The 13464-nt window shown below is 48.7% G+C and overlaps 5 protein-coding genes across 5 annotated transcripts; 2 read left to right on the top strand and 3 right to left on the bottom strand.

Annotated features, from left to right (window-relative positions):
- Positions 1-304: 304 nt before the first annotated feature.
- RhiXN_03076 (siroheme synthase) lies at positions 305-1292 on the bottom strand (the record flags this gene model as incomplete). Its single annotated transcript, XM_043322893.1, has 3 exons — positions 305-404; positions 461-610; positions 682-1292. 3 exons carry the CDS (start codon positions 1290-1292, stop codon positions 305-307), a joined length of 861 nt encoding a protein of 286 aa, XP_043178389.1.
- Positions 1293-2324: 1032 nt separating this feature from the next.
- Positions 2325-3096, top strand: RhiXN_03075 (tetraspanin family protein; the record flags this gene model as incomplete). The annotated part of the gene is made up of 3 exons (XM_043322892.1): positions 2325-2855; positions 2913-2975; positions 3034-3096. The coding sequence occupies 3 exons, from the start codon at positions 2325-2327 to the stop codon at positions 3094-3096; spliced, it is 657 nt and encodes a 218-aa protein (XP_043178388.1).
- A 1773-nt stretch (positions 3097-4869) lies between these two features.
- RhiXN_03074 (pectate lyase) lies at positions 4870-5754 on the bottom strand (the record flags this gene model as incomplete). Its single annotated transcript, XM_043322891.1, has 3 exons — positions 4870-5368; positions 5423-5522; positions 5580-5754. 3 exons carry the CDS (start codon positions 5752-5754, stop codon positions 4870-4872), a joined length of 774 nt encoding a protein of 257 aa, XP_043178387.1.
- Positions 5755-6606: 852 nt separating this feature from the next.
- RhiXN_03073 (Transposase family tnp2) lies at positions 6607-9921 on the bottom strand (the record flags this gene model as incomplete). The annotated part of the gene is made up of 8 exons (XM_043322890.1): positions 6607-6990; positions 7038-7285; positions 7334-7653; positions 7706-9263; positions 9315-9563; positions 9627-9663; positions 9691-9847; positions 9887-9921. The coding sequence occupies 8 exons, from the start codon at positions 9919-9921 to the stop codon at positions 6607-6609; spliced, it is 2988 nt and encodes a 995-aa protein (XP_043178386.1).
- Positions 9922-10239: 318 nt separating this feature from the next.
- On the top strand, positions 10240-13371 carry RhiXN_03072 (uncharacterized protein; the record flags this gene model as incomplete). The annotated part of the gene is made up of 16 exons (XM_043322889.1): positions 10240-10345; positions 10403-10432; positions 10482-10568; positions 10624-10741; positions 10805-10852; positions 10925-11378; positions 11430-11546; positions 11595-11715; positions 11763-12343; positions 12399-12473; positions 12533-12694; positions 12746-12796; positions 12843-12938; positions 12994-13104; positions 13157-13243; positions 13291-13371. The coding sequence occupies 16 exons, from the start codon at positions 10240-10242 to the stop codon at positions 13369-13371; spliced, it is 2325 nt and encodes a 774-aa protein (XP_043178385.1).
- Between the last annotated feature and the right edge of the window lie 93 nt (positions 13372-13464).

The following is a 13464-nucleotide window of genomic DNA, read 5'->3' as shown; positions in this document are numbered from 1 at the left end:
GTACCGGCCGGCCGGGTTTCATGTTTCTTCTCACACCAGATGCGCAAGTCACCGTTTGGCTATCAATCAGGGTTCTCTCCACTGTAATTTGTCTTGTCTTGTTGTCTTGTTTTTGTCAAAACGGGAAACGGAGGTTGCGCCTGGGGTGGGCATGAGGCGGCAGCTCGTAATGAATTAAATCGATACACATGTAGTAACAGTCGTACGCCTAAGAATACATATATCGCAATCTCCCTTTTTCGTAAAAACATTTGTTTTTTCGGGAGACTGAAACTCGGCCCCTGCTCCGGTGCTGTGTAAGCATTTACTTTCGCCGCAAGAGCACGAGCGCGCTGGTGAAGAGGGCACCGGCAATAAACCCTGCAGCTACGGGGAGTGTGCCTGAAGGAATCCGCTCTACCCAACTAGAATGCAAGGTTAAACTAGGTATCATGCTGATTTCAGGGGAAGTTTATCGTACCTGACAGTAGGCACTGTGCCGCCAAGTTCCTCGTACGAAGGTACGGTTAATCCCTTATCCCAGCCCGCTTCAAGCAGCTTTTCAATCCTCTCATCGTCCAATTGTGCAAGCTGTTCAAAAGACCAGGTTTCGCACACTTTAATCATCCACCTGTATGCATTTCAGCTCGCAAGTTCTGGCCTTGGCGCCCTGAACCGAAAAAAAAAAGCGTAAATACCCACCTCATTCGCCTCTTGCCCAAGGCCCCACCGACTCCAGGTGCACGTTTCCTAAGCCTAGCTCTGAGTATACCCACTCGGCGAATAGCGTCCCCGAGAAATGGGGGAGGAGGAAGCGCCTCCTCCACCCGCTTTCGAATAAGATTCGACAATTTGGGCGCGGCACCACCGGTTGAAATCATAATCTGCAACGGGCCATCCCTAATCTGCGAACCAAAATAGAAATCGCACTCGGGTGGAACATCAGCGACGTTGACAGGGACCTTGCGAGCGCGGGCAAGGGCACAGATCTGTTTGCTCAAATCGACGTCATCTATCGCCGTCAGGACCAAGTCGGCGCTTTCGACGAGCGAGACGTCCGTGTCGAGCGTGAACTCGCGGTCGATGTATGATATGCGTGACCTGACGTCTGGCACGTCTTCGAATATTCGGTATGCGGTTATCCGGTCGAGTCCTTGGCGGGGGGAGACAAGCGTAACACGCGCCGAGGCCTCAAGTACGGCATCGAGTCGGCCAGATGCGACGGTCCCGCCACCGACGATCAGCACATTCTTGTTCTTGAGTTGCCATGCGAGAAGCAAGGATGCGTCAGGTTGGATAGCAGGAATGTCCATTGTCGCCGACTACGAGTAACGAATTGCGGAGACGTGTTAGGCGCTCGGCGGTAGGACTAGGGGGTAGGGGTGTTATGGGCCAGATTGTATGCGACAAATCCAATTGTGCCGAAAATACATACCTTCCGTATCTAGCGACCGGAATAGTAGCGTTGAGTTTGTCGCGATCTGACAGCACGAGGGGAGTGCTGGTAAAGTGTATAGAAGGGCCAGGCCTCACTGAACTTGGCAGACGATCCAACTGGATCTCTCCCCCTCTCACTCGTGCTGGGCACAACTTTATCTTTTAGACCTTGCACGGCCGGCCGTTGGTGAGAGTAGGAACCTGGCGACGGTAAGTTCTTCGATCTATATTACAAACCCGCAGCGCTCCCGTACTCATAGACCTGGGTTGTGCACATGGATTCCTCTCCTTACTTCGATAGTCCCCCCGTTTGCTTTCACATTTCTCCCCTAGACTTTTTGATTTCTATTTCTTTTCCACGCGGGGCTGGTCTCTCGCATTACTTTTTCACTTTTATTAGATTTACCCCCTGGTGGAACATCCGTTGTCAAGCCGCGAGCCGGCGGGATCGTTATTGTTTGGTCGTGTCTGGGCAGTTCCTTTAGGTACGTTTCAAGCCGAGACGGCTCGGCTGGCCAGGCTCTTATTATTCCGAGGTGGACTTGATCCTTACCACAACCGTCTCTCCCTCGCTCTTTCGCACTTGACGACGCAGGCATCGTCTCGTTCGGCCGTTCGTTCGCTGCACACTCACACTCTTTATCTGTCGGCATCTTCTGTGAAGACCCCGAAGAGGTTCTAGCTTCGTTTGTCTTTACAATTTGTGTAAGTAATACTTGTCAAACGCCCTGAGCTGTTGCTTGGCCTTGTCTTCTCCCGCCCCCCCATCGCAACCCCGCGGCCCGCTGTGTGTTCGCTCGACCACCATCTGTCTATGTGGTCTTCCTGACGCTCACTATATACGAATACGAATATACTAACCCACATTCATTAGTCGACACAAACTACACACACCTAAATCACATAAAATGCCTTCCAAAACTCTGACTGGTGTTTGGGCCGGCTTGGACCTTGCCCTGTTGCTCGCCGCCGCCATCTGCATCGGCTTCTCAGTCGTCTGGCGTGCTCCCGACTTGCTCCGAGACCTCGTCATCTCAGACACCGATCTCAACGCCGGTCTCGGTCTCGGCATCATGTTCGCCATCACATTTGTCATCTCCATAGCCGCTATTCTTACCCCCAAGGCCACCACCGGCGGACTCAAGTCCCTGAACTGGGTTCTCATCGCCGACTCGGTCGCGACTGTCATCATCGGCAGCATCGTCTGGTTCTACACTCTTGAGGAAAGGAAGAACTTTAGTGAGGTCTGGGGAGAGCAGAACCAGATCACCCTCGGCCGTATCCAGGAGCAGTTCCAGTGCTGTGGCTACTACAACGGCACCGACCGGGCCGTTAACACTGGCATTTGCGCCAGCGAGACATTTGCTCTCAACTCGACCGGATGCGTCGGAGCCGTCACCAACTTTGCGGACTACACCCTCAATAATGTTTTCACCTCGGTACGTATTGGCCGTCCGTCGGTAACAGTTGCTGTGAAATTCTAATTTGCTGTCTAGATCTACGGATTCCAGGCGATCATTATTGCGCTCTTTTTGGCTACGATGTGCATTATCAACAAGGTACGTTTTTCTCCTTTTTTTCTTGTTGACGTATGCTAATTTTTCGTTCCTTTCACAGCGCGTCGAAGAAGAACGGTTCCGCAAGATCGACGCCAAGCGTGGTGGCCGTGGTTTCGTATAATCTCCGAACAGGCCGTACACTCCAACGCATCCCTCCCCCCCCCCCACTTCGTGTGTCTAGTCGTCAATACAAGCGTTTGCCGGCATACCCTTTAGAAACTGTGTCGCTAGCTCCCCCTTTTTTCGCACATCAAACCGACGGACGCTGCATGGACTGACTCGACATTCACACCGGTTATTTTTTTTACTACCTGTCTTTATTCCTTTTGTCTTCACTGTTATATTTTTTCTCTCTTCTCTACTCAGCCCACGCACGAGATGATACTCTGGCGACAATCTATGAAATTAATGTTCCACTGTGTGAGATAGTTACGATCCCCTCCTAGATGAGCCTTTGTACATCTTCATGTAAGGTATCAGCGATACTCTCTTGTTCTCTTCCTGTTGTTCATTCTCATTGACCGCATAGCTATTGACTAGCTTTCTTGCAGTGCGAGGCTGGGCTGGTCAATTGTTCTTAACACCTAATGTGGCGGCCTATAGTTCTGCCTCCTTTGTTCTTCCACGTTTTTCTTTTTTCCTTTGGGCTGTACGCGGGTCTACTTGGTTCATACTTGTGCATATGGAATCGCAAGGTTTTTTTTCTCATCTATCGTCGTACCGTCTGGGAGCTTTCCAACATTGTCTTGGTGATCGCGTATGATCACGTAACCCAAGTACAACAAATAAACTAATGGGATCGGGTCCTATATATATTCATATTACACCCATCGTCATTAAAAAAGAAGGGCGTATACAGCGCCCGATTTTAATATCACCTATGCGCTAAATGTCAATTCTAGGTAATATCCACTTCCAAAAAGGTTAACTTTTTGTGTGACCAACCCAGGCCCAGGGGGAGGGCTGAAGAGTGATGTCACAGGAACAGGGATCGACCCTAACTAGGCACGTGAGTAACGCGTCCCAAGTCAAAAGTGATCTGCGGCCGCGTCGAGACCATGGTATTCTTGAGCAGTGCTAATGAACGTGATCGAGTTTATTTTTTTTGTGGGGGCATTCGGTCACGCGTTGTATGTATGTTGAAAGTGTTTTGAACTAGGAACGACAAAGTAGGAAATGAAACTTGGTTTTCGTGTCTCGGGCTCGTGGTTAGGAAGGAGTTATATATATGCGGCAAGGGAACAAGGTACAGCTTTTGAGCCATCATGCTACAACTTATGGGAAAGCCCTCTGAATTCGGTGTATCCAAATCGCCAGTGAGAAGATACTATATCGGTCAACCGCTCGCGTGAGGAAAAGCTTTTCATTCTTGATTTTTGTGTATAAAGCTGAATCATGCAAGGTAAGCCAGCGACGAGTTACCGGGAACTCAATCTACGGCTTCAGCTTGGATAGAGTTACCGGGACAGCTAAAGTGAGAGGTTCTGGTGAAAGAAGATAAAACAAGAAGCGAGCTGGGTAAAAGTCGAAAAGTCGAACCCCGCCATGCCAATCAAAAAGTCGTATACTTTCAGACTGTTTCTGCAGCTCATGTGCGAGACCGTGAATCGGGCTCTGAAAGGTAAGGTGATACGACCGGGATGATTGAGCGAACGGGGTTCGCTACGGTCGCGATACTTAGTTACTGACAAAGGGGTTGCATACCGAGCCTAAGGCGCTTAACGGTAGACCAATGACAGTAATAAAACTCGGTCGGTCTCCAAAAGAAAAATTAAGAGTGATGCATTGGAATTAGAACCGGCTATAAACAGAAACGTATAATCGATCTATAAGCCCATCAACCTGATTAGAATTTGCAGCTACAGAAAAAAACGCAAGAGGCATGAGCTGAGTCCTAAGCAGATAAACGTAGACATAATACTGACTTGGCATTGGACTGATTCTGAGTCAGCCTAACCGGCTCGTTTCCATTGTTAGTACCCCGGAAGGTGTCGCATACAGACGTCACACTCGTGTACGCGTTCGTCTTCGTGTCGATCGTAGCCACATCTCCATAGTTCGAGTTCACCCCTGCAATAAGCTTGCCGTTGCGAGCGATTACGTTGCTGATCGTGACCTCACGCTTGACCTGAGTGGAGCAGTTGCCGCACGAGCGGTAGAGCCTGCCGAAGTCCTGGACGCAGTACGAGTCGATGTCAACAACACCTGCACCGTTGTGCCTTACAACAACGTCAGGAGCACTCTTCGCGCCTCCGCCGGTGATGGTGGTTTTGCCAGAGCTCTGGCGGAGAATGATAGCTTCTTCGCAAACTTCTTCGAACCATACGTTGCGGATCGTGCAAGGGCCCAAGCATTGAATACCTATTTGCTGGTCCGCACCAATAACGGCATTTCTATTGGATATATGCATAAGTATACATTAGTACCTGACATAGGTATGGACCTACGCGATGCTTGCGCCGGATTCAAGAATGAAGACAGGGCTTAGGGAGTCGACTTCCGGAGCAGCAGCGCAATTTATTCCGCGGCCATAACGAAGGTTTTTACCTGTTAGTCGCTGAATAAGTACCAGACGTCAACTCGCATGAAACTCATGTCACTGACCATCGAAGGTTTCGCCGGCCTTGACTCTGCGCGGAGCAGAGAACTTGACGTTGGTCGACGCAGATGGGTTGGGGAACGAGCAGCTGGCGGCACGCTTGTCTGAAGGAGCGGCAACGGCGGTATGGGCGAGAACACCGACGATAGCGGTAAGAGCGGCGAAGGAGAACTGAACCATTGGAGAGAATGTAGTTAGAGACAATTATGGGTGCAGTATACTAATGAGAGGTCGAGATGATGCTGGATCCCATCACCCAGGCTTCATCTTATATCCACTCGAACTTTGGCCTTAACTCCATAGTTTCCAGAGTGACAATCACTAACTCTTTGCAGATGTCCACGGCGCGGGTCTTGACATTCATTGACTAGGTAATCCATAGCTCGCGGTTAGCAAAACCGAACAGACCTACTTACTTTGTGCTTCCAATGACGGTGCCTTCATCAATGCACCAGTGTGCCAAGACGTTTCTCGCGTGTCGCCAGTTCCATATACATCAAGTTACCCGGGTTACTACAGCGAAAGAAGTCTCGCTTGAGGGCCAGCAAAGAGAGTCAAATCAAAAAACTGGATATCTATTTGGCAATGCTCAAATAAACGTGCTTACCCGCGCATGGATGGACAGCATTTCTCATGCCAAGTACTGGCATCAATTAAGCATGCAGTGGATGTGACTGGGATAGATATTTAGCCTAATCCGATAGCTCTTTACTTCATAAGTGTATTTAGTAAGAAGCGGGCCCCGTCAAATGCCACTAACAAGCATTGACACGTCATGAGTGTTGCAGGGATACACAGAGAAAAGGGAACCAGCTAAATTTACCTGAGTGAAGCATGAATAAGTTTTTTTATATGTGGTCAGCAGGTAAAATTTTCAACTAATATTTACCTACCTCATCTTATGGTTTAGCTGTGTTCCGGTTTATGTGTCTCGCGCATGTAAACAATGTGCGATGGTTCTGATGGACCGGACTAGACGTAAAATACATGTAAATTATACTCAGCTGTTTAGATACATAATACACATATAAGTTAATCGTCGTCGTATGGATGCTCGGCCGGATGAAATACCGTTTCGCAACAGTCGAGGGTCCGGTCAATGATATACCACTCCCCTAACTCCTTGACGCCCTTAGTGTAAATTCGGCCGACAACCCTCTGAACTGATGTGACATCGAGAATAATCGAGCGACCAAACTGTGTAAAAGAGACAAAATCTGTTGCCGCATCGCCCTCTGCACCCTTGGCCTCAGTTATATGCGCCAATATATGAAGTGTTGGCTCGTCAATCTTGAACTTCTCGCTGCGTGGGAGCGTAAGCGCAATGATAAAGTCAAGGCGTCCATATCCAAACGCATCGACCATGTTGCAAGGTCGATTACGAAAGTTTTCATTCAAATCCCTTTGAAATTCGTACTGATACTAATTCAGCAAAAGAACAAGCAAGTTTCCCGCGTACTTACTCGAACAAAAGAGGAGTCACGCTTGCCGTACGACAAGAGAGGATCGACAACGGCCGCACAACGAACGCTATCACCTTCTGGGATTTGGAGCTTTCCCCAGCGTTCAGCACGGTCAGGAATGAACGCCAACCAAGCATGGAAAGTCCATTCTTGGTAGTTGGTGTGGAAATATTGAGCTAGACGGCGGCGTACGTGGGGGTTGAGGGGAAATCCGGGCAGATGGGGGTAGCGGAGAATTGTATTGGGGTCTATTGCAATACGTTAGTAATGAACTAAGTGATAAGAATAGTACATACAACCATGGTATATCATTTCCATCTTACTGGATCGGACGGGTGCTTGAGATTTTCCAAAGAGCATTGCCTTGCGGATAATTGGGAAGCGACAAGCGACCGAAGCAAGTTGAGCCATTTGGAGAATATGCCGATTAATGGTAGGATATGGAACAACTTTTGACCTTGCGCATCCAACAATCTCCCGACAGTATTGCTCAACAGAGAACGACCAAGCAACCCATACAGGACCACAGCGGAGAACATCGTTGGCGACGTGAAGCAGAGCGTGGAGCGTAAGTCGACACACGCTCAAGCGGTTGTAATCGTACTGATAGTAGTATCTTGTGCAATTATTCAGTTCAGAGCTAAATATTGATACTCGATTTTACTTACTCTTCAAATTTTTCTACATATTCAATAATTTCCTGTTTGAGCTCTTCGATCCGCTGTGTGGTGTTCTCGAGGTTGAGCAAGCATTTGAGAATGCTAACGAGTTGTAAGTAATGGTTGTAGTATTTCGGCGGGAGTCGGCCTCGTAGCACCACAGGACCAATGTAGACAAGCCAGAAAGACCAAGACTCAGCGTTATAGAGGTTGACACTGGTAGCAATATTGGGGAGGGGTCGAATAAACCTTGCCGGCAGTAGGTATGTTGCTTCTTCAGTCTCAATTCCAATAGCGGTCCAGACAGCACGCAAGAGCAAGTAATAGCCGGAGCCAGCATCGGATATGCCAGGATGAGTACCAACCCAGAGCGAGACCAGAGCTGGGCCGTGGTTAAGTAAAAATAGATGCATGAATTCATGAGGATACGAAGATGGGCGTTGGATGGAGGGAATGCGATCAAGAATTGAAGGACCACAGATACCAGTTCTTTTGCGTAAGTCTTCCGCAAGGCCAGCAGTCAGAGCTTCGTCGATTTTCCTAGTTTGAATACTTGTCTTCTTGTCAGTACGAAGTGGGAGATTGTGGGGATTGTATGAGTTAACGTTAGCCGATGAACTGTCAGTAGCAATAGGCTCAGCTAGAGGTATGTAATAAGTCTTTTTGTCTGCGTGGTAGACGCCAACCATCAAGCACCCACGGCACGGGACACGACCATTTGGACCTTTGAAGTTCTGCAGGTACTTGATAGCCTGCATATCGCCAGAGATAATGACTGGGTGGACACGCAAGGTGAATGTTTGACCAGTCATCGCATTATATGTGTCGATGCCTTTTGCAAGATCAATGCATTCCTCAACAAACGGGACAAGGAATGAGTCGAAATCCTTGGGCTTGTTTGGCCCGGGAATTACACCTAATGGAATAAGATTGCGCATCTGGGCGCGTTCCTCCGGCGGCAAGTTGAGGTTCTGGGCCATGATCGGCCAACACGTGTTAGTCTCCTTGGAGCCCTGATCGAAGATGTTGACACCGTCGGACATAACGGCAATGGCAATGTCGTGCTTTCCCGGGAAGTGTTGGACGCCAGTATCTGCACCATCAATGACAATGTTCGTCCTCAGCAGCCGCTCGTAGATCTGAGAATTGAAAAAATCGTTGATACGTCCAAGCCGATGCTTGAATTCATGTTGGTATAGCATCTTGCGGATTAAGTCAGGATTGTTGAAGTAAGCGCGAAAGCGCGGGGATGCAGGAAGGTACTGAAAGACCTGTTGTGGGCGATTCTTGAAGTCGTAGCAAGGCGCGTTGCATACCAAGCAAATAGTTTCTTTGGCGTATTTCCCAGTAAATGCGTGACAAACATTAATACAGCAGTCAACATTAACTGGGTTGACACCGGAAAGCTTTGCAATTCGAGTTTGCAAGCGGTGGGATGTGAGAAGCTGCAGTTTATGTTGATATGAGTATTGAATGCGCTCGTAGTTGCTTTGTGTAACTGTGCCAAATTGTCGGATCGCAAGCATTATAATGCTGTCGACCTCTTTGTCTGTCAGAGTCTCAGCATCTGGGTAACTATCATTATCAGTATGCTAGAGTATCATTCCATGAGGCTTACGCATTTCAACATCTTCACCAGTATCCGGCTCAGCGTACCATCGATCATACTTGCGAAAATCAATAGCGTTGAGGTTTTGAAACCCGTCTTCATCCTCTAATGGTTCAGGAACATCCTGGTCGGGTGGAGGGGAGCTTGGGGGAGAAGGAGGGGGTGTTGGGATATGGTACCAACTCCCGCGCGAGTAGTCAGAGCGCTCAGATTGCTCCCCATCCGATTCGTAGGTATGAAATCCGATTGCATTGTCTACTGGAAGGTGTTTTTATACAATATAATTAGCATACATTTGGTTTCAATTTAAGAGTTGCTCACGTGTATGAGTTTCCTCCTGGTCTTCTGCATCCAAATTCTGGGCGATTTCAACTATTCCACTCACTTGTGAACCACTGGGATCCAGGTCATTTGTGGATAACTCCTTGTCAGAGCCCATATCGACGTCCCGCTCAGAGTTGCCGGCATTCAATTCCAGATTGTTATCCAAACTATCAGCCGTACCAAAGTATTTCTTCAAATGTTTATTTCGAGTACTAGAGCTAATATTTTTTTTACAGTGAGCACAATAAACTAGCAACTTGTCCCCAGGAAATCGTCTAGCAACAGCGGACATGGCGTTATATGCAGGGAGCCAGGGAATTGCACAGGGGTTGGGGGACTTAGACAAATTTGATCGACGACGCGCATCACTTGGCACGATCACGTGAGGGTCGATCTTCATTTCGCGCTCCTCCCCCCCCTCTTCCCACCTTGCTCTTAACCACAACCCCCATCCCTGCTCCCCTGTCCTCGTTCTAGAACACGCCTCATATTCAACTAAATAAAAGCGCCAAAAATATATTCTACGTCAATTTGCTTGTCACTACCACCTCCAACTTGAGCGGAGCTCGTGCGACCAGATCTGAGGTAAGTAACAAATTCACGCCACATCATGATTCGAGGCTACATTGATCATAAAGAAGTTCATATGTCTTCAATGGATATCAATCAAGCGACTTGGGAGCGGTTCAAAGCATTCCTGGCAATGGAAGCGGCCGGTAAGCCTAAGTTAATTCTATTAATTATTCTCATCTGTTAACACATTCTTGCTGTAGATAAAGCCGATAAAACTCACAAAGATTCAGGTAATGCCTCCTTTTGTAGGTTTATTCTTATTATATTTATCTTTTTCAGGTTGCGTTTCTAAGAGTGCACGGAGCCCTACAATCAGGCGGTCCTTGGACCATGTCGAAGTGACCATAGAACAGGACAGATACACAGGTGAGACCTAGTATCTACTTTATTTCCCTTTTCCTGTTTACCGGTTGAGCATCAGGCGGCGACAGGAGCTCAACAATTGGCCGCACTTTAGAGTCTGTCGAGTCTCTCCCAGACGAAACTCTCCCGTCTTCTCGTTCGCCCACCCCGGATCCTAAGGAGAACGGGCCTTGGAGGTGAGTTAAACTCGCATACATTTGGTTGGTTTGACTCACGTTGTGTATAATTCCCAATCACAGCTCCGAAAATGACCCAGAAAATATGGAGACGCCTGAACTCAGCTCTACGTAAGTTCATTTGCATACATTCGCTCACAAAAATGATGATTTTATTTTGATTGATTTGTTTCTCCTACCCAGACATAGTGGAACTCCACATGCCTTTGCTCGACAGGATCAGCGCAAGAATCGCAGCAAGACCGCCCTGTCGAGCCGCTCCCCAAGTCCTCCACCAGCAAATTCGACTGCCCACCCATACGACGCATGCCCCACCTCGTATGAGACACGGCCCGGGAAACGCGGTGGCCGTGTCCACACTATGATTGAAGGCCAGCGACAAATTGCACGAACCCCAATAGAGCGTCTTGTCACTAGGAAGGCCAAGTACCGATATGTGCTTGAAAATGGCCACCTATTTGGCGACAAACATGGGTGTTATTTCAACCCATACAGCAAGGCCCGCGTGAACGAACAGAACTGCAAGCGTATCGAGAAGCCGCAGGGATTCCAGGTCGGGCGCGGGGGACCAGGCTCAAAGCCTTGGTTCGAGTTAATTGGACTACGTGATGATTATGACATGGCGCTGGATGTTCGAGTGAGTTTATTCCTGTATTGAATATATTAAATTACTGAGTTTATTGTGTAGGGATCGGCCCGCAAGGCCCTTGTGTTATACCGCCCTCAAACTCTTGACCTCAAGCCGGGTCAGAAATTGACATACAAGAATTACGGTTCCCAGAAGCGAACCCAGATCAACAATTATGTGAGTCGTTTTCTTTCAGCACAGACTACCTCTAATGTTTGTCGATAGATGTATAAGCATCATAAGTTCCTATATCACTTCCGCGATGAGTCCGGTGATGATAGCTGGGCTATTGATGCTATATGCGCTGGCTATCTTGCATCAAACAGCGCATACACCAGATCCGGCAGTAAGTCTAACGTTACTACATCGAATTGTAACTAACAAAATTTTAAGAAAATGCTAAAGCTGCGCTGTTCCTGAAGCGCAATGCCTCTGATCCCAACAGCAAGGGTTCGGATGAGGATTCAGATATAGGGGATGAAGACCGGGGCAGAGACAAGGATGAAAGTGGCGAGGAGGATGACTACAACCTCAATGCCCGTCGCTACAACAACACTCAAACAGCCTCAAAACCCCAACCAGCATCCCGCTCCTTGAAACGACCCCACCCCAGCTATGGTACCACCCGACCTACGAAAAAAGCAAGGCACTTAACGCGTGATGAAGGCGATGATGAAGACGACGATGAAGACGACAAGGATCGGCCGTCTAGCCAACCCCCAACCCTGCCTCCTAAGCCAACCGCCGCCAATATTCGCAAGGCCAACAAGGTTGTTGAAAGGGAGCAAGCCCGCGACAAGGCTCTTGGCGCTTCTCGGGACCGGGCAGGTGCCAAGGCCACAGCTGATCCCTTGGGTCCCGGGAAGGGAAAGGGAAAGGAGCGCGAGGGCCGTCCTCTCATTCCAAGGCCCAAACCTATTCGCCGCAAGGAAGCCAATGTGGAGGACGAAGACGAGGACAACGAGGATAACGAGGTAATTTTTCCTTATCTATTGGGTTTATTGTTGCTATTAATACATTTTTACATAGCCCGTCCGACGAATCTCCAAGTCGATTCGCCGTGTGAATTCCACGCTCAGCTCGTCTGACGCCGATCCCAAGCCTGTGCGACAGGTTTTTCTATTTGTTCAATTTACGGCTACTGCTAATTTATATTCATCTAGTCGGCCCGACAAGTTCCCAAATCAATTCGCCGAGTCGACTCCACCCCCAGCTCATCTGACGCCGATCCCGAGCCTGTGGCGGAGCCCGAGAAGGGTACCAGTTCCCGTACAAAGGGTGTAAAGGCCGCAGAGAAGGACATGGTAAAGAGTCGAAAAAATGTAGTAAGTACATCATGCTTGTCCTTTGGCGCCAATAACTACATACACTTTTAGCTTCCGCCCATTGAAGAGGATGACGAGCGACCCAAAACAATTCGACGCCCGGTATGTTATACAAACCCTCTCGCATTTTGACTAACCTATGGCCTAGAAACCAAAGAAAACCCTGCAGGAACCCAAGGAAGTTAGCAACGATAAGGGCGAGGGAGAAAGAGAAGAGCCCCAATCAAGGAAGAAAAGGCGCTTGGTACGTTGAGCACACTAAATCGTCCCTTGCTGACTTCCGTCGACCCATCTGGTAGGCTCCCGAACAACTGGAGGACGAAGCGGAAGAGCTTGAGCCCCTCCCCCCTTCCCTGATCCCTCAAATCACTAAGGAACTTGCAGAAAGCCGGAAGCAGAAGACTGCCAAGGTTAGTGGGCTGCTTGATTATCTTTTCTTCCCTACCATGATAGTATTTACAGCCTTTAGCCAATGGACCCAAGGCCAGTTCGTCGAATAAGGCGACCACACAATCAACCGGTGAGACCGCTCAGGAACTTATCAATACGGTAAGTATTGCCCAACGTTGTTTGTATATTATTACATATCACTCCAGGGGAAGGCTCGTGCCGTTGGAACACTAAAGATCAAGCTTCCAGTACCACCTTCGGACCGCAGCCTCCGCAAGCGCACCTAGACGATACCCCCCCCCCCTATTCACCGATCGCCCCTTTCAAACTGAAGACCCTTCCCTCGACTTCGAACTTTCGTTTCTTTACTTTCGAATTTC

The sequence above is a fragment of the Rhizoctonia solani genome, chromosome 3, assembly GCF_016906535.1.
Source record: "Rhizoctonia solani chromosome 3, complete sequence".
NCBI lineage: Eukaryota > Fungi > Basidiomycota > Agaricomycetes > Cantharellales > Ceratobasidiaceae > Rhizoctonia > Rhizoctonia solani.
Note: the sequence above shows the minus strand (reverse complement) of the source record. Positions and strands in the feature narration are given on the sequence as shown.